Source organism: Emydura macquarii, unplaced genomic scaffold (genome assembly GCF_026122565.2).
Source record: "Emydura macquarii macquarii isolate MOO-44397 ecotype Brisbane River unplaced genomic scaffold, CSIRO-AGI_Emac_v2 contig_2897, whole genome shotgun sequence".
In the NCBI taxonomy this organism is placed as follows: Eukaryota; Metazoa; Chordata; order Testudines; family Chelidae; genus Emydura; species Emydura macquarii.
In genome coordinates, this window is record NW_027133034.1 from 43,230,615 (window position 1) to 43,252,373 (window position 21,759).

At 38.4% G+C, this 21,759-nt stretch overlaps 1 protein-coding gene across 1 annotated transcript in view; it reads left to right on the forward strand.

Annotated features, from left to right (window-relative positions):
* The window catches only part of EDIL3 (EGF like repeats and discoidin domains 3), a 378,557-nt gene that overhangs the window by 215,077 nt on the left and 141,721 nt on the right, over positions 1-21,759 (forward strand). The window contains exon 6 of the mRNA XM_067568453.1: positions 17,404-17,517. Within this exon, the coding sequence (XP_067424554.1) occupies positions 17,404-17,517 (114 nt within the window). The remainder of the gene's footprint in view (positions 1-17,403; positions 17,518-21,759) is intronic.

Genomic DNA, 21,759 nt, shown 5'->3' on the forward strand with positions numbered 1-21,759 from the left:
TGGCGGGGGAGCTCAAGCCCTCTCACTCTGCCAGGGTTCAACCCAGGGTCCTATGAGAACCAATCAGTGTCCAGTACCTTGGAGTGCACTTAGAGTTACCCTGCTGCAGGTCACTTCCTACCATCCATCTCTCCCCATGTCAATATAAGATGACAAAAGAAAAAGAAAAGACAACTAACCTTCAGCCCCACCGGCTCAGTGTGCAATCCTGTTTGTCAGAGGGAGGCTTCTTTGGCACCCTTGTTTGAGACCTCCTAGGGTTGGTCTGACTTCCTCCCCAGCCTCCTTTTCCTAAACTGTGTTGCTCCCTTTAAAGTTTTCTTTCCAGTTGGAGTGTGCTCTGCAGGTCTGGAGGGCCAGAGCTACCTAAACCCAGTATTATCCTTTAACTCCTTTGGGCTCAGTGTGGGATTTATCTATCCCAATACATGGTCTTGTGCCAATCATGTATAGTGCAGTGCATCCAATGGTCCCAACTAATTACAAAAGGTGCAGAGAGAGTGTGCTACTATGTAAATCCATAGGCAGGAGGAGCTATTTGAGGGGAACTACTCTATAGGCTTGTGCCAGGGCCTTTGGTCAGTGGGGTGTAGCCTACCTGCACTACTTCTTCATGGAGCCCAATTACAGGATAGAATCCTATACAGGAGAATTTGAATTCACCCATAATTTTTAATGTTTTGGAGCATTATTTGTAATAGTGATTGATAAAATGTTGACGCTTTAATACATTTTTTTCTCAGTGACAGACAAAATGATTTATCAAAGTGCTTGTTATATAAATACCCAATTATTTTAATAAGGTTCATTGGCAACTACACAATTCTGAATTGTGCCCTGAAGGCATACTTTTGCAGTAGGAAATTACATGGTAAGTAACTTAATGAAACTAAGATTTCCATCCCAGTGTATATTAAAAGCAATTAAAATGAGGAAAGAAAAAAAAATACTTTTCTCTGTATAAAACTTTTAAAGTAACATGTCTTGTAAAACCAACAAAAAGTTCCAAGGAATATTGTTCCAAGATCTATTAAATAAAAAATTGCTTAACTGGGGAATTGTTAATGATACATTTAAATGGGTAAATACAAGATAAAGAAATATCTAAATATTTCAAATTGGACTGGAAGATAGAATAGAGAGAGGGTAACTTGTTTTTAATTTCTAGTCATCCATGCCTATAATTATTAATTAGGCCTTATACAGGGACAGATTACTTAATGGGGATCCACACAGATGCAAGGGTCTCCCTGAGCATATCTCATTGCAGGATCAATTGCTTTTTATAGGTCTTTGATATAGCAGCAGAGGACAGAAAAACACCATTAAAATAGAAAAAATGTTATTTTAAAACCACAAAGACTGTCAGAGAGTTCATGAGAGCTATTTAAATATCTGATGTACAGTGATTGGAGCAAAGATTCTGGTGGAACCTGCTTTCTTTAGAACCTGATCCAAAGCACACTGGAGTCCATGGGAACTTACTATGCACTTTAGAAGTTCCCACCTGACTTCTGAGGACTTAATTTTGTGACTTTAACTCTCTTTATATGTAACTTCTAGGTTTTGTTTTATTTTATTTCATTTTTAAGGAGAGAGAAAGAGAGAGAGAAATCTTTTTGGACTGTAAAAATACTAGAAAAATAATTTAAAAAAAGGCACTACTGGGATTTCATATCCCATTCACCTATGTCTATATGGAGGGAGCCTCTCATGGGCTGGAAAGCTGCACACTTTGTAATGCTTACATAAGGCCAAGCACACTTCCATGTATTGGATTGATGTGTCAACTTTACAAGATCCACAGAGATTGCCTAAATTTTCTCCTTGTGACTCTTAAAATAAATCACAATCATTATTCTGCTGGTGTACAAAGTGCAGTTTTCAAAGACTCATGATTCAGCCACAAAAAATATAACCCCCCAGTTTTTTCACCAGCATACTCTTTAATGAGGACTTGTTCTTGATGAATGTCAGCTTTCTATCCCCAGCTATTTTTAGCTACAGCACTCTTTAAAAACATGGCTAGAATTTATCTTCTATATGATGGTTACTTCCCTCTTCTCAGAAATGACTGAAAATCTTTGGCTCAGACTTTTAAAAAATTCTTGCACCGGCAGAGACAAATAGGCTAAATGTCACCATAGAAGATGAACAAGGTGAGTTAGGTAATATTTCTTGTTAGACCAACTTCTGATGGTGAGAGAGACAAGCTTTCAAGCCACACAGAGCTCTCCTTCAGGACTAGGAAAGGAAATCACAGCAAAATGCAAGGTGGTACAGTTTGTTTAGCATAAGTAGTCAGCACATATTCTAAGGGACCATTCAAGGTAGAGTGGCCCGTTAACACGTCTGCAATCATCGGACAAAAAGAGAGGGTTAATGGATTATGGATTGTTGTAATAAACCATAAATTCAGTGTGTCTGTTCAGTTCATGATTTCTAGTGCCTAGCAGAGTAATGAATTTAAGCTCCCAAGCTCATCTTTTGAAAGTGTTGCACAGGTTTCTTTTGAGGATGAGGACTGATAGGTCACATACAGAGTGATTGCATTGTGAAAAGTGTTTATCCACTTCTAGGGTGTTTTTGTCTTTTATCATTTTCCTGTTTGAGTTCATCTGAGAGTGTTGTGATTGTCTGGTTTCACCCACGTAGTTGTTATTGGGGTATTTAGTGGAGAATTTGGGGGTTGTTTGAAGGCTCGAAGTGGGGGTTCAGGAAAGATTTCTTTCACAACACACCTTGCAAAGTATTTTACAGATTTGTATTATCCCACCTCTTAATTTTCTGAGAGAAAAAGGTGTCTCTGCTGGTCCTGTGTTGGATCTCCAAGGTTCTCCTAATGTTATTTGCTGTTCTCCTTGATAAGGATGTAAATATCAGTTACAAAAGATAACCATTTAAACTATTAAAATTATATTGGGTAACTGTTTAATTGATATAATTTTGTGTCCCCCTCACACTCCACACCCTCCCCGTAGCCCCAGGTAGCGCCCCAAGCCCAGCTCTGTGGGGGACCCGCATCTTGGATCCGTGGTCCCCAGTGTTCCATGGTGGGGTGCTCTGCAGTGTCTGCACCAGGGCCTCAGCCTCCCAGGGCAGCAGCAGCATCACAGCCACCTGTGCTGTGGCCCTACACTGTCACTGTATAGAGTATGCCCTTTAATAAATCCTCTCCTAAAGGATGTGTCTATCTGAATTGTGTGCTCCTCTGCACCTGCTGGATTTTTCCCTGCCCTTAATTTAAAAACTCCTCTATGACCTTTTTAATTTTACATGCCAGCAATCTGGTTCCATTTTGGCTTAGATGGACCCCATCCTTCCTGTCGAGGATTCTCCTTTCCCAAAAGATCCCCCAGCTCCTAAAACTCCTAAATCCCTCATCCGAATACCATCGTCTCATCCATACACTGAGTGCCTGCAATTCTGCCTGTCTAACTGTGCCTGTACATGGGACTGGTAGTATTCTCTGGAGGTCTTGGACTTTAATCTTTTATCTAGCAGCCTAAATTTGGCCTCAAGAGCTCTCTTAGCTTTCTCTATGTTGCTGGTACCTACATGTACCAGGACCCTTGGTTCCTCCCCAGCATTGCACATAAGTCTATTTATCTCAAGAGGTCCGCAACCTTTGCACCCAGCAGACAATTCACCATGTGGTTCTCCTGACCATCACAAACCCAACTATCTATGTTTCTAATAATCAAATCCCCCATTACTATTACCTGTCTCTTCCTCATAACAGGGCTCCTCTCCCCTGGAGAGGTATCCTCAGTGTGAAGGGATACAATGATATCATCTGGAAGAATGATCCCAAATATGGGACTATTTCCTTCCACTTCAGCTTGATTTTCTCCTTCCCTGAGACTTTCATCCTCCTCCTCAGCACAAAAGCTGTCATATGGGGGGGGGGGGGGGCGACGACTGTTCTGTGTCCCAGAAAGTCTCATCTATGTACTTCTCTGTCTCCCTTAGCTCCTCCAGTTCAGCCACTCTCATCTCAAGAGCCTGTACTCAGTCTCTGAGGGCCATGAGCTGCTTGCACTAAATGCACACATAGGACTCCTGCTCCTTCTGGAGCACTTCAGTATCTCTCCTCAAAGGCCAGATTAGTTGCTGTGAAACACCAGCCTTTCCCTCACCCTCTGAGTCTGACCATTTGCATCCATTGGGCTTTCAATCAAATAAAGAACCAAGGTCATGTGTCCCATAGTATAACCCATTGTGCTATTGTTAGATTACTGGTCCAGCCCCATAACTCTTTTCTACGGCCTTGATCCAGTAAAGCACTGGATAAGTATAATTTTAAGCACATTGAAGTCAATAGAACTACTTGTGCTTAAAGTTATGCATATGTTTAAGCGTCTTGGTGGTTTAACCCTATATCTGAATGTAGGACTCAGATTATTTCTGAAGTTAAAATGAAAAATTCTAGAAACATTTAGCAATCCTAAATGTTAATCATTTCTTTCAGTTGTATTCAACCAAGTTTCTGACTATTGAAAGCTAGCTTGTGCTTTTGGACTTCCATTTCTCTAGTTCAGAACACAGCATTTTGAAGTTACTTTTTGGCTTTATCTGTTGGCATACCGATAAAGCTTTATGTTCGATAAGGTCTATTCATTAGAAATTACATTTTCTTGCATTTATAATTATATATGCAAGATCTGCTGTCAACAACAGGAACAGCAAATGTTTCTCTTATCCAATGTCAGATTCATACTTGCTGAAACTAAAACACTACAATTTCAAAGAAGGAGAATGGTGATCAATTTATAGAGGATGTGACACTTTATGAAAGAAAGATGACCATGTTTACACTAATGTATCATCACTGATGTATCATCACTGTGCAACAGTGGTGATAAATCTTGTACAAAGTATGTTGTGTAAGGTATCATTGGAAGAGTTATAGTCCACTAAGTATGATTATCCTGTTAACGTATGTAGCATCATTGTATATGAAGTTATGAAACTTTGCTATTTGTTTGTATCTCAAACCTGTTATGTTTCTGGGTAACACTCACGAGACAGATTTACATCAAGGTTAGCCAGCCTGCTTGATAGCCCAGGGATCTCTCCCGAGGTCTCTTCAGGTAGCACTTAGCCAATGAATGTCTCATGATTCAGCATGGCACATGTGACCCAGGACTCCATGTTTATGCCAGGAACTTTCCATTCATCTGGACTAAGAGGTATACATTGCAGACTGTGACATCATTCTGGGTCTTCATTCCTGCTCCACATCTTTGGACTATGATTTCTAACAAAAGGAAGCTTTGAGCAAAGGACTGATGACCCCCCAATATATGGGATGATCAAGAGAAATGTATTGTAAGTTAGCAGATTTAACATCACTGCTATTATCCTGATTTACAAACTCTATAATCAACTATAATGTCCAGGGGAGTAGCTGTGTTAGTCTGTTTTTAACCAAACAACGAGAGATCTGTGGCACCTTAAAGACTAACAAATATATTTGGGCATAAGCTTTTGTGGGCAGAAACCCTGCACACCCCATCATCTCGGGCATTGGCATTCTTGCAGCAGGGTTATCAGGCAATGTGGACTCTCTCCTCAGGCCCTATGCTATTAGTACTCCTAGCTATCTATGGGATACCACCGACTTCCTAAGAAAATTACAATCCACTTGTGATCTTCCAGAAAACACGATCCTGGCCACTATGGATGTAGAAGCTCACTACACCAACATTCCACACAAAGATGGACTACTAGCCATCAGCAACAGTATCCCCGATAATGCCACGGCACACCCGATAGCTTACTTTGTGACTTTGTCCTCACCCATGTCCATTTCAGACTTGGAGATGATTTATACCTTCATGTCAGTGGCATGGCTATGGGTATCTGCATGGCCCCACAGTATACCAACATTTTCATTGCTGACTTGGAACGACGCTTCCTTAACTCTCATCCCAAAGTGCCCCTCCTCTGATGACATTTTTATCATCTGAACACAGAAAAGAGTTACTTGAAAAATTCCACCGGGATTTTAACAATTTTCATCCCACCATCAACCTTAGCCGGGCCCAGTCCACACAAGAAATCCACTTCCTGGACACTACAGTGCAAATAAGTAATGGCCACATAAACACCACCTTATACCGAAAACCCACCAACCGTTATACGTACCTACATGCCTCCAGCTTCCACCCAGGACACATCACATAATCCATTGTTTACAGACAACCCTAAGATACAACCACATTTGCTCAAATCCCTTAACAGAGACAAACACTTACAGGATCTCTGTCAAGCATTCTTAAAACTACAATACCCACCTAGGGAAATGAAGAAACAGATTGACAGAGCCAGACAGGTACCCAGAAGTTACTTACTACAGGACAGAACCAACAAGGAAAACAACAAAACACCACTGGCCATCACCTACAGCCCCCAGCTAAAACCTCTCCAATACATCATCAAGGATCTACAACCTATCCTGGAAGATGATCCCTCACTCTCACAAACCCTGAGAGGCAGGCCAGTCCTTGCTTACAGACAGCCCCCCAATCTGAAGGAAATACTCACCAGCAACTGCACACCATACAACAGAAACACTAACCCAGGAACATATCCTTGCAACAAACCTTGTTGCCAACTCTGCCCGCATATCTACTCAAGTGATAGCATCATAGGTCCCATCCACATCAGCCACACCATCAAGAACTCGTTTATCTGCACATCTACTAATGTGATATACGCCATCATGTGCCAACAGTGCCCCTCTGCCATATACTTTGGCCAAACTGGATTGTCTCTATGCAAAAGAATAAATGAACACAAATCAGACATCAAGAATGATAACATTGGAAAACCAGTAGGAGAACACTTCAATCTTCCTGGACATTCAGTAACAGACTTGAAAGTTACCATACTTCAACAAAAAAATACTTCAAAAACAATCTCCACTGCGAAACTGCAGCTGGAACTCATATGCAAACTTGACACTATCAGACTAGGTCTGAATAGAGACTGGGAGTGGCTAGCCCACTACAAAAAATAACGTTCCCTCTTTTAGCATTCACACCTTCTCATCAACAGTTGTGAATGGCTTCATCCACCCTGACTGAATTAACCTCATTACACTTGCCCTCCTCACTGCGATGCAACTCAACTATCCGTGCAGGTGTATATATACCTACCTAACTGAAGTTTCCACTTTATGCATCTGAGGAAGTGGGTTTCTGCCCACGAAAGCTTCTGCCCAAATAAATTTGTTAGTCTTTAAGGTGCCACAGGACTCTTGTTGTAATGTGTATGATTCATTTTAACCTCCTAATAACTCTTTCTTTTTTAAAATTATATTAATCAACCTTCAGTTTTTACTTACTTACTTCAGTTTTTACTAATTGGCTACCAGTGTGGTTTTTGGGTATGATGTGAAGTATATTTTGACCTGGGGTGTATGTCTGATTCTTTCGAATTGAAAGAACCTAATACATGTGATTTCTGGTTTTAATAATCATTTATCACAGAATGGTATGTCTGGGTGGTGCATAAGAGGCTAGAGTGCCTGAAGGGGATTGTCTGTGGCTTCATAATAACTAATATAATATTTTGGAAGTACACACTTGTTACTGGCTTGGTGAAATCAAGACTATAGACTATAACACGCCTTTGGGGCACACACCCTGTATTTTGATAGTCTGATCTAAGACTGAGTCCTATACCAGCTGAGTCTCATACCAGACAGCGTGACAGAGGAGAGTAGTTGTGGAAAAATTTTATTATTGGTCTTTATTTGAAATCTGTATAAAACAAAGTGCTTAACACAGATCTTTTAAATCCTGCATTTCCTAGTGTGTGAGTTCAGTACCAAAGTAGCAGGTTTAAAGGTGTATGTTCTCATCACAGTTTGCAGGGAACTGATTCACATAATTCCCATTAATAATAATGGGTTAAAGTGTGTCAGTCCCTATTTATCTAGATGTCACGATATTCCTAAGTATGACTGAAACAAGCTTATATTTCCTGCATCCTTAGCTGAGATTTCATATCTTTGCCTATGCATATTCATTTAGAGTTTATAGAATTTAATGTGTGTCATTCAGAGAGGGCTATCCATTAGTATCCATTATTTCTCTCCACTTGATCTTCACTTACAGCCCTTTGAACAAATACATAAGGGTATGCCATCCTGATACATAAGGGTTTCACATATTATCTCCTTATTATTAATGGGAATTATGTCATATTACCATGTATCTATAAATGAAGGTACACAGCTGTAGATAAATAATAGATACTGATGGGCATTGCCCTCCAAATGAGAGAGATCTATTATGGTAGTAAAAATACTGAAACTGAAAATTTGGATCTTGATGTCCATAGCTGGCTGTGAGAGTGATTTACAGATTCAAACTTGCTTCAATACGTAGTCCAACCAAATGTTTGCCTCATGCCTGACGCCCCTGTTAAGTTTTCTTTGTTTGTTTGTTTATTTCTTAAAGATGCCTCTTTCGAGCTTCAAAACATAGCTCTAATAGGTCTCTCGCCTGACAGAATATTGACACTCTTCTTAACTGGGAATAGCATTATCTGAATTGCGCTTATCTTGTGCTGAAAGTCTCAGGAAAGTCTCACATAATTGGGAAGATTATTTCCATAATAGATTATCCCAGACAGTATTTACCAGAAATGTCACATCACAAACGTGTGTCAACAGTATCTAATAGGAAGACTGTTTATGGCAGCATAAGACTAGAGGCATAATAATGTTGTGTATTTGTGGGCAGTAAGAAGTTTGCGTTTACTTTCCTCATCTATGGGTGTAATTGCCCTTCAGTGTCTTCAAAAATCAAATAATCGGGATATTTCTGAACAGTGAAATACTTTCAAAATATCATCAATGCCACAGTGCAGCAAGGCTATTTCCATTTGAAGGAAAGAACCCAGCTGTCAGGAAATATTGGCCCCCCACTGAACTGATCAAATTCTGAAAAAATTATTTAGTTAGAAAAGACTGCCCTGTGTTTGAAGTTGGCCCTTACTTGCAGTTCAGCTTTAATGTGATCCATTGCAATTTATCAGGAATACCTGCCCATATTTTCACAAGTACCCTCTATTTGCTATTTTTACACAAGCAAAATAATTCTGCTGGGATTTTTGTACTCATGGTAAATAGAGACTCTCATGTTTGTAATTAGATACATAACTACTAGTTTGCACTTTCAAATAATAACACTATCTATGATACTATCTATTCTATCTGATATCAAGAAGACTTGTCCAGGAGCTATTCTGGAGCTAGCTTTAAACTAAAAGTAATAATGATAATACTTAGTTCTTATACATCTTTTAAAGCAGTGGTTAAACTTTCTACTTTTGACTTTTCCTAACCTTTAGGAATAAATTGATGCTTACTCATTCAATTTTAAATGCAAGTCCCAAACATACATCAAAAAGAAAAATCAGTATAGCCTTGCAACTTGGAACTGTTTTCATAAATCATGTATTCTGAGAAATGGAAATTTAAATATAAAGTGACATTTATTGTAAGTATTTTATCAAATGCCATCTTGCTTTTGATCCATCAGATTTTTGGGTCCTTCACATTTCATTGTTTCAGTAAGTAGCTCACTCTTAGGAGAACACTCTTAAATTCTATTTTCATTGAATATCTTGAGTCAAATTCTTTGCTGGCATAAATACGGTAAAGCTCAATTTACTTCAGTGGCGCTTCACCAGTTTATACCTGCAGAGAATTTTGTCTGTGTTCCGTACTATAGCTTATTGCTAAAACTTACATTAACAAAAATATCTTATTCAAGGTCCCATTTTCCTGGTAATTATAGAATTTTTTTAAATCCACATTTGGCATCTTAGACATAATATGCCACCGTAGATTTTTGTGTTCTATGGAGTACACAAACAAGACATTCTGTATGATCTTAATAATATGACACCTCATTCTTTGCTTCATTAAATCTTTCAGTACTTCTATACAATAAACACCATAAAAGACCTGGAAAAAACAGCTTTAAAATGTCTAGGTAAATCATCACTAAACCTCCCAGCTATTTGATCAACTGCTCCATCCATAAAAATTGCCAAAGCTCAACTCAGACAGAAAGTCATGTATTTCAAGATCTGTTTCCCTGTGTTAAAAATGTTTTATCTGCTGTAAAAATATATGCATCAATTATTAATCATCAGCACATCTTTATCAATAGGTTTGGAAGAGCTGGAATAATATTTGTCAAGGTGGGGGAGGGGAATATGTATGTATGTTTACTAATATATAATATGAGGTTTTGATCTTCAGGAATCTCAGTTTCTGAGCCAGATCCTCAGAGGGTGTGCATAGCATAGACCCATAGATGCCAATGGCTATTCCCTGTTTACACTAGCTAAGAATCTGGCCCTTTATTGTGGGCTGTTTTTTTTTTTTATAGGTGTAATTTTCCTTTTTAGGGAAAATTGTTTAATCTTGTTTCATAATAACATGGGGGAAAAGACTGCATAAAAATTATTGTGCAGTTATATGCTCATTTGCATTGTCTTCTGTATTTTTAGCGGAAAAGTACTTTGTGCCACTGTATAATAAGTAAAAAGTCTGATAATCTTACATTATTACTGTTACAGAGCAGGGCTTTCCCCCAGCTTCCAAACACTCACTGTCATGCCCAGTCTCCTTTAAGAAGGGTTATTCTCTTAACACAGGCAAGTAAAGCAACAGAAAAGAGTCTTAGCTTATTCCTTTCTCTCAGGCTTCCAGCTACCCCATCCAGGGATCCCTGCTGCTCCTGCTTCTGGTAGCTTCATAGTTCTAATCAGCTCTGCTCCCTTCCTGGGTCAGTAGCCCTAGGGCCACTTCCTTGAGCACCTTGCCCCAGAGACCCACCACAGGAATTAACTCCGCTCTGCTCCATTCCACTATACTATGGCTTTCCTTCCCCAGGCACAGCCTGTCCCAATCACTGCCTTCTGCTTTTCTCTTTAATTGGTTGGATTGGACTCAGCTGCTCTGGCACAGGGAGTGGGATCCAGTTCTATTCTGAGGGACCATCTAACCTGTGACAATTACTAATGGTAGCACCTATTATTTATTTATATGTAAGCACCATTCTAGCCCAGGCAAATACCCTCAGACAGTGAAACTCGGGAAAGAAAACACTAAAGTAAACCATTTTAGTCCATCAGAATTATTGCATGTAAGAAAAAAAATAATATAAAGCAAACAAAAGCAGAATAGTTCAAAGTTAAGGTGTCAATACATCAAAGTAATCAAGGGCATATATCTAAGGCAAATTATCAAAACTTCCATTGTTTGAAATAATCAAATGGAAATCGGGTAGTGGAAACTTCCTGTGCCTAGGGAACAACTGCATTGGAGAGGGGATTATACTGTGGGGAAGACAGCTTTCATTTGTTTTGGCGATTCCATTGGCACATCACTTGTGGAAACTGTCAAGATGATGCCTTGGTTGCCTTGACACTGTCCTCTGCCAGACTGGACCCGTTCAGTTTTTTGGTTGGACTGCTATATCTAACCCCCTGCTCCTCCATCTCCAATGTGGGTGGTTAGCAACTTGTGCCATAATGCCCCTTTTCCAGGTGAATTTCCACTACAAGTTGTCCGCAGCCTGGGTTTAAGAGAATCTGACTCCAATTTGTAGAAATTATATTTCATTAAATAAACTATGTTTAAATGTTCACATAAAAAATATAATGAAATGTATATTAAATAACTTTATTACAATCCATGTTCTTATCTTCAGCACATTTAAGTTCATTTTCCTTTCTTCAGAAGCCTTAAAAGCCACTTGTCTCAGAACTGAACTAGTCTTTCTACACACCAAATGTAACTTTACACTGTCAATTTGTTTGGACTGAGGGTCCCATAACTGCTGGAGTTGCTGAAAATATATGGTAGATGCTTATACAATGTACCAAAGCAGGCTCTAACTAGTTGACAGATAGAATGATGAAAAGTTTCCATCTTTCTACACTGATCATAGCTAATTGCTCACTACATCTAGAATATGAGGACTAGTGTGAAAATGTCTGATACTTAAAATTCATTGAAGAAGACCTCTGTGTAAGCTCAAAAGTTTGTCTCTCTCACCCACAGAACTTGGTCCAATAATAGATACTTAAAAGCTCACCGATCACATGGAATACATTGTACAGTCATACATTTTTCCTTCATATTTAACTATGAATGACAAACCAGAGAAATGCAAAATCTTGATAATCTTGAATCAGAAAAGCTTTTAAGAGGATAAATTACCATTTTTAATTCACCAAATGAAAGAGTTTGCATTTTTTTTTCAGTTCAAGGTGACCTTGATTTTTTTCACAGAGGCATTAGCGTGTATTAAAACGATGAACAACCTGAAGAAAACATAAGAGTAATGGGTTTTGTTTAAAAAGTCAGATAAGGAGCTGTAAGTACCTAGTTAAATTTTATAAATACATATAAAGAATTTAATTTAGCACTGAGCAGTTTCTATTCTTTGGTCATTAGCCCCTGACAGATTTTATTTCCAGGACAATGAGTTACTTCTCTCTCTTAGTAGTCTGAAATTAAGGTAATAATCTAGGGAACTTTTATTACTCCAATATTTGATCCCTTTATAGGCAGCAAATAATAAGACAAGAATGATGCATAGGACCCTAGAGGTCATATTCAGCAATTAATTTCTATGTAGAACTCTGGAATTTAGCTTGTTAAAGGGATTGAGGCTAGCCTCCATATTGAACTGAAGGTCCATTAGTATACCCCATCCTCAAAAGGGGAAAGATCTCCAGAGCTACAAACTTTTGTATTTTGCTGACAGGCTACAAAAGAGGCGGCCAGGCCAGACAAGTGGAATTAGCAAGCTGTCTTGCTCCAAATTAGTTTTGTGACACTATTTGAAAAAGTCAGAGCTAGATACAAATTTATGAGCAGTTAATGCCATAGGTATAGGGACCTGAAGTAGAGCTCTGTATAAACTCAAAAGCTTGTCTCTCTCACCAACAGAACTTAGTCTCACTAACCATATCAGGAATAACTCATGCTGTTAATCACTTCACACATGTAGTTGATATGGGAACATTTTAGCTATTTGTAATTTTAAACATCTGTCAGCTCTCTCATGGATCTATATACAGAACCCAAGGCTCAAGAATGTTATATGGATTTGTGATTCTACATTGAGAACTTTTCTCCCATGAACCAATAGAGTGCATGGAAACACTACAATATAACATATATAATGGGAAAAACTGGGGTTGCACCAATACAACTGAGAGCACAATCTGGCTCAGTTGACATGTCATGCCTGTACAAATTTTATGGTGAAAGGTGCTAATGTCACGCATGTTATGAGTCACTGAAGCATAAGAACTCTGGATGAAATTCTCACCACACCCACGCAGTCATTTAAGAAGATTATGTGTGGTAAAGCACTCTTTGCTGGGCAATCAAGTTCAACTTTATTGCAGTGCAGCTGCACAACAGGAGAGTGGACTACTCAGGTTCATCTTTTGAGGTGATCCTAGCTGAGCAGCTTTGCCTAACAGATTTCCCCAATATAACCCTCTGGTTGAGGCAGGAACAGTTTATCTGAACTGTGAGATTGCAGTCCGTAAGAGATGAAGGTCTTAGAGAACTGGTGAAAGGTCAGTGGTGTTTTAGTTGATGTTTTTTGCAAGAGGGCATAGCCTGTGTGCCGTTTGGGACCATCTCTGTTCAAGGAATCAGGACTGGTATAATTGTTGTAAACAAATACATTACACTAAGAAAAGATATTGACTTTGTGTGACTGATTTCTGCTTCAACAGGAAACTGACCTCTATTGCTCTGAAGTCTACCTCCCTAACAAAAGAGGCAACAGAAGATGATATCTGGCCAGTTTCCAAAGATGGATTCTAAATTGAGAACTTTATGTGCATAGCCTCAAATCATGAAACAGCATATGTTATGTGTTTTGAGGGGACATCCTCAGTCTCTTCTCATATGCACTCATACTCTCAATAGAACGTTAGAAGAGTTAAACATGTCTAAAGCACTTGTGTTCAAATAGTCATCATGAGTGGTTTCCCTCAGAAGTGAGAGGTTTCAGAAATGTGTATCGCTTATTTGCAGACTTATGTTGAAAACATGTGTAGCTGCACCACGTATCATGAGTGCAATTTATTTACTGTACTTACTGAAATAAACAATGCACAGGAACTTATTCAGATGTGTAGTCAATAGGGAATTCTTTATCCTCTTGTCATTTGAGACATTTTTCAGCTAGTTCAGCTCTAAATATAGTAAAATCCAACAGTAGAAAATCATATGGATCTGTGCCATTCTACACATATGCAGAACATGAATGCACTACACTCCTATTGCCTTCTGTAATAAGGCTGCCTAAAAGTCGTCTTTCTACAGTATAAATATAATTACAGCAATTTTTTTCTCAGCTACTCATAGATGAAACCATATGGGGAGAAAATTAAAATTTGGCAAGGAAAATAGCTTTTACTGAAAGGAAGTGTCTTTAAGTATTCTGGTAAAAACTGGTTTTGATTTGACCGAGCTGACTCACTGAAAATAGCAGTCAGCATACATATAGTATTGCAAGAGGTTATTTGCTAAATAGATAAAAAGGGGAAGCTAAGAAAACCATGAAGCATAGACATGGGGGGTTAATGGCACTGTGCAGTGAAAATGTAATAAAAGTGTATAGTGAGCCCCACCAAATTCATTCTGCAATTTGTAAGATGCACAGTGAAAGAAGCAAGAGTTCCTTGCCTCATTCATTGCATAGCTTGTAAGATACAAGTAGCATAGCTCTTCAGATCTGCTTTCTCCTGTATACTTCCTGAGCTGTGAGAGGGAGAAAGGCTTCTCTGAAGAAGTCAGAACATGAATAGGGTATCCTAGTCATACCTAGCCAATGGTCCTACTTTAAAACATTTATTTTTATCTCTTCATTTCGAATGAGCGTAGCAAGTTCTATTAAAAACAGTTAAGGTTGCATACCTCAATACCCAGAAGTCAGAGAATGACATAGTTAAGGTTGTACATGTACCCTGAACTGTGCGCCTGCTGTTCATACCTTATGACATAGATGTTAATTAAACATGAAGCATCTTGTAGCAGCTGCTCAATTTATTCCTGACAAATAGAGTTGTTTAAAGTCATTGAAATGAAAAATATACAACAAATCATTCTTGCAGAATATACTACAGATTCAATAGTTCAAAACAGAGAAATAGTGACAATTTAATAGCCTGTATAGGTCACCTAAGGCTTTGTCTAAATAGCACTTTTGTCAGTAAAACTTTTGTCCATGAGGGATGTGAAAAAACAGACTCCTGACCAACATAAGTTTCATCAACAAAAGTGCCAGTGTGGACAACTCTAGGTAGGTGGGTTCTGTGTGCGTAGGTTAATTAGCTTCATCATATTAACTACCGCAGCCCCCATCATTTGAACTTTTACCTTAAGAAAGGCTGTACCATTTGTTGAAATTAAATTATAGCACAAGGCAACGATTGTCTTCATTTTTGTTTTATATAGTGTCTAAGACAGCAAGGCCTTGACCCTGATTGCAGCTGGTGAGGCTACCATAATTTAAATATGAAATATTATACAACTGTTGGAACAAAGAAAATTTACCATAGAAATATATAATATACCACAGAATATATAAATCCATAAAAATGTCTTCTCTAATGGAAGCAATGTAAGTATGAATGAAAAAAATGAACTATTCATACACTATGATTCTATATATGTGTTTCTAAGGTGGTTGGGGGAAAATATATGATACTACGTTTCATTATTTGAGAAATAGCATGAGATCCACGTCATTGAAGACTATCATATTGAAAAACGAACAGGGAGCACAGATAGGATTATGTGTACAACCTTTAATTTGTCATTTACTGACTTTTGAGTTCTTCACAGTGAAATATATGTGTATTTCATACTCAGACATATAAGTTGCAAAGCCTTTTTCAGTTCCCAACAAAGATTTTGGGGTCAGAACTTCACAGTAAGGTATATCCAACCACTAATTCACACAGTGTATGTGCAAATACCTGATTAACACATCCACATTGGGTATTTGTTTGTATAAACTTGATGCATGTCACTTGTGTCCTGTTTGAGTCCGCTGCTATTTATGGAAAAAATACCTTTAAAGCCCAAAACACATTGATTTATGAAAATCACATTTTTTACTATGTGAACTTTTTCTGGTGAACTAATGCAACCATTTTCTGCAGCTCTGTAGTATAAGTTAGAACATGCGTTCTCAACTTGGGGGGTATGACCATGCCTGCTTTCCTAAATGCCTAGAGAGGACAGGGAATCCTGAAAGTTTTTCAATTGTAACATGGGTCACAATATAGACACGGTTGAGAACTACTGATATAGAACGTCTTCCTTTCTGCACTCCCCATCAAGTGCAATAAGAATCAAAAGACACTCTTTCCCTGCTATACCAAACTCGGGAAGCTCCCAAATAAAATTAGCTAACTACTGTTTTTTGAATTTAATAGATCAAGCTGTTAGTTCTTATTTACCAACTAAGTCATGCACAGAAAGGGAATAATTTAGACACTAAAACAATTATATTGTCAATTAGAGGGGGGTTTTAATGAATTAAGATGAACTGAGAGACATTCTTAACTGGCATCTGTTGCTGAAAGAAAAGTAGCTATGTTTCTAAAAGTTACAAGTGGCACTAATTAGTTACTCTCACAGGGCTAATTGGATTATTTATTTAGGGCACAATTTTGACCTGCAGTATGTGCCCACACAGAGAAGAGGGCACAGTTGCTGCTTTACTCCCCTACATGTGCTACTTGTATTATCAGTTGCAGGGTGAGGGAAACAACCTTCAAGCAGCTGCTATTCCCCCTCCATACAGGTGGGCATAGAATGGGTGGGTAGAGAGAGAGAGTGGATGACGCTTTCAGTCTACTACTCTCTTTCAACACATAGGGGAAGTAATCTCCACTAGGTATATGATGATGCAGATTACTTCTCCCAGAAGAAAGGGAGGAACCTCTGAGTCACTATATGATCCCTGGTTTTCTCCTGGACCAGAACAACTATGCACTGGCCCTTATTCAGAGCTTGTGGCAAAGCCCCAGTGTAGCCCTTAATTCTGTTGTCATTTAATAGGACATTTCAAGGCATGCTTGTGAAACTAGCCAAATCTATGAGAGTTTGACTGGATTTGATTGTTAAAATTGCTCTCTTTTGAACACATTTTGCGCAATTTGTATTCGTTGCTGAACATTTGCTTACTGTCCAAAAATGTGTTTCCCATACTAAAATCAACCATATGGATCCTTAGAGAATGACTGTCTCATGTACAATGCTTAAAACAAACGCTTATTACTTCTTGAAGTTTTTTTTTTGCTAATGCTGACACTATGTATTTCCCATAGATGTAAATGAATGTGAAGCTGAACCTTGTAAGAATGGCGGCATTTGTACAGATCTGATCGCCAACTATTCCTGTGAGTGTCCAGGTGAATTTATGGGAAGAAACTGCCAATACAGTAAGTATTGCAATTATTTTGCCGATCTACATGTTTAAATTCTTTACTCAATGCATCATAGACATAACCATGTAATAGTGCCCAGGATCCCACTATATGATTAACATATGGATAAATGTAATATTAAGCTAAAATAGGCAGGTTATGAAGTTGGCAGACCATGGGTATATTGTAAAGTACATGGCCTTTCAACCAACTTGAGGTGTGGACCGCTTAAACATGAACTGAAGAAGCAGCTTTTTTAAAGAGGCCTCAACTCAGCCTCCAATTTTGCAGGTACAACAGGCAAAAGGGCTCTGAGGTACTTGAAAGAGCTGATACCTTTTATGGGATATGTCTATGTGATGCTGGAGAGAGTTGATGGGTTGAAAATTCATTTGGCGATGTTTTGGGAGGCAAAAATGATTGCTTGCAGAGTCTGCAAGCGGCACTAGTACAGTTACTAACATTGACTCAACAGTCTTTACAGATTTAATAACAGTCTTGCTTCCTGTTTTCTTGATTGCTTAACCACTCCAGACACTCAACTGTGAAATGCATCTTAGCGTAGATATTCAGAATGGCTGAAATAGTGTCATGTGGACTGAAGACAATCACAAGATGGTCTCTAGCTATTTAGTGTTGACAGTCATGATAGGAGAGCTCTCCACACTTGAGCCATGTCTTTTTCAACTGGAAAATGATATACCTGGCCAGCTAAAAATATGCTTCAGCATAGTTAATTCTGAGTAGCAGACAGAATACATTATTTTTGTCCAAACTCAGTCTTTGATGTTGTTCCATGGAGTTTGTGGAAGAAAGATTAAGGGATGCACTATATGTGTGAAGTGACTCATGTTAATGGAGTTCAATCACCCCTGTTAGATCAATAGGGTGGAATGTTTTGATTCTTCTTGTATCATTAAATGTTATATAAAAATTGTTGATAGATCATTTTACAGAGTACTTACATTTCATAAATGGAGTAACTGAAACATGGTTTGGGAATTCAATAGGGGATCATATCTATCACGTGGGGGTTTATTCTTCCTATTCCTTGCAGTTTACATAAATAAAGAACCTTCAAATAAAGATCTCAGGGATTTTAGTCCACATAAATGCAATGTCCTTTGCTGCTAAAAATGAGGCATCATAATTAGATAATAAAGGATGGATTTTTGAAGGGACTGTTGTTTTTTTAGAATCATCACTTTTGATTTGACTTTGGCTTTCCTGGGGGTACCAATATGTAGAAGTCAATGGCAAAATTTACATTAACATAAGAAGAGCAGGACTGAACCTTAGGAGACACTCATTTGTATTTTCTCATTCAGTGGTCCTGCTGGTTTGAATGGGGCTATTCACAAAGGTAAGTGCTCAGCAATGTGACTCAGGGATCCATAGTCTGGCCCCTACCAAGAAAATATCTTGGGGAATTTAAAAGGATAACTTTGCTGGGTGAAGGAGAATTATAATAACGTATATCAACTCATTTGTGTATAAACTCTTCACAAGCCAGCAAAGTCACCTTGATGTAGACTTCCAAAAACACAAGCCCCATCATTCATTATGAGTTCAAATGTGATTTCTGAAGTATGTGCTGGAACTTGTAATGACACAGATATGTAACAAAAAATTGTTATTCCCAGGATGATAAAAATGCTTACAAATAAATGTGTGTCTGTGAGGAGGAAGGGTGAAAGGCTCACACTCCTGTACTACAAGATTTTTGTTCCTTATTCTCCAGCAGGGAGGGGGAGAGAAATGCTGCAAATAATATATGTAGGAGGCAAAACCCCATGAGGAATATAAAGCAAGTGTACCAAGAGAGAATGCAAAAGAAATTAGAAAGCAATATATTTGCTAAAATCAACATTTATACTATGTATAATGTAAAAGAAAAATAAACTTTTAGAATATTTTGATCATACCACTGTCTGTAACTTCATAGTGCTTCAGGTTACTTTATGGTAACATAAATAGATGAACAAGTGGCTTACTGTCTTCACTAATAACAGATCATTGAATTACCCTCATTTTGGGAACTCACCACATCTTCCCTAAGTACTTAAGCACAGTTTTACTAAGTTTTAGCATTAATTTGTGAGTTATAAACATTAAATAGCTTTAGTATAGTTCATATTAAAACATTGACTCTTAGTAACGTACATGTTACTGTGCATTTATAGCAATTCCACATAACATCTCTATAGTTAAGGTTGCAAACACCCAGTTCTATTATAAGGATTTTTACTGTGTTGTTAACCTAATTATGTAATTACAGGTAGTAATTACACATTCTAATTACATCATTATGCATATTTACAGTAATTATATAATTAAATGCTGCTACTCTAATTATGTAAATGCATGATTACTGACTAAAAATTACCTCAGACAGCTCAAGGATTTCTCACCCAAATCATAGAATATCAGAATCGTAGAAGACAGAGCAGGAAAAGACATATTATGACATCCAGGCCATTGCCTGTCAATGTTTGACTGTTCTTTAGAGTGCATTTTCTAGTGTTACATCTAGGTTGAAATGGCCTAGATAATGGGGCGTCTGCCATTTCCCTGGGGAGATTATTCCACAGACTAATATAGCTGAAAAGTTACTCCTAAATTTTCGTTTTCCTAATTTCATTTTACCACCCTACAGCTGAAAAATTCCATGGATTGGGAAGAACAGATCTTGCTTGTGCTGCTTTGGTGCAGCCATTTTGGCTGATGTTGAGGAATTTTATTTGGTTATGGCTCAAATCTGTGGAGGTGGTAAGACTTAGTGTGGAGACAGGAAAAGGGATCAGGCTAGGCTGGAGCCTTACTTATTCAGTGGCTCTTGGTTCCAGTCCTATCTCTGCTGGAACTACTTCTTTTCTAGTGTTTTGTTTTCCATTTTAAAATGCTTTATCCCTTACTGCATGTGGATAGTTTTAAACTCACTGCTTTTCTGTCTTATTAGCTCCCTTTATCTTTTCTATACAGACTTACCCAATTTTGAAGTCCAGATGGTTCTTATTGCTGGAAGGCACTAAGGAGGAAGGAGGGGAACAGAGTAATAATATGGAGTGAGAAGGCTCTGAAAGCTGCTCAAAGCTGTATGATGGCTCTGCAGTATGCTCATTCCCCATTTCCCTCCCTCCATCCCAACCCCCTCTCCACCCCCACCCCACGGAACCCTCTGTGTGAGCCTATCTATGTGACCTCCAAGGTGCTGTATATGATTTTAGGGTTGGAAATAGGGAACAATCCATGTCCACAGCATATTCTCTTAAAGACTCCATAGATATTCTGTGGAACGGAAATCCATGCAATAGTTAATGCTGCTCAATTACTGACAGTATCTCTGTGCCTGCACTAATGCATATGGAGACCAATGCTACCAGTGCTCATGAAAAGGCTGGGAAGCATCATGGAGACAGCCAGCTCCCCACATATAGTCCCTGAGTTTTAAAGAATTTGCCTGCAAATGCTCAGTCTCCATAGGTTTCAAAGGCTAAGCCCCTTCCTGTTCCATGAACTTAAAATCTCTATCATTCTGATTGCATCATAGTCACTAGATTTCTCAATTCTTCAACCTTTGGTTTCCTGAAATCTAACACCATCATACTGCTTCATTCTTTAAACCCATTTCTTGCTTTTATGCTGCATTCTAGTAATTAATGATCAACAGCTTCATTAAAGCTTTCCTGTTAGTCTCAAATTCTCCAGAAGTAAGGAGCAGTTCCAGTTCCTTAGGTTGGAATCTCTTACTTTCTGATCACAAAGTTGTCTTATAGGCAATTGGGGACCTCTTTCAATTCATGTTTGACTGTTTTTGTTACCTAACACACATCTGTAAAGTTAAGCTCCCCAATGAGTTCTGAATTTGTAGCTTACAACACCTTGGAAGTTGGACAACACGTGACTACCCTTTTTCTTCTTCAGTTGTGATGATCTGCAGCAGGTGCTTATGATACTTTTTCTTTTTGTTCTTCATTCCTTGTGTTCTCACCTAAATAATTTTACCCATGCGCTGTTACACTTACTAAGACTATGGCAAATCTCCCATAGCCTTCAGTGGGAGAATGCTCAAGCCCCATCATTGTAAATATTTTTGACACATGCTGTCAGTCCTTTCACTTCCTCGTCTTTTCTGTCTGCTAATAGTTTATATTCATGTATATTGACATTCCATTTAGGAGAATCATCCCACCAAATTTAACAGATCATAAAATCCATTATTTACAGTCAGTTCAGATTCTTGTTGCTTGTTTTCCA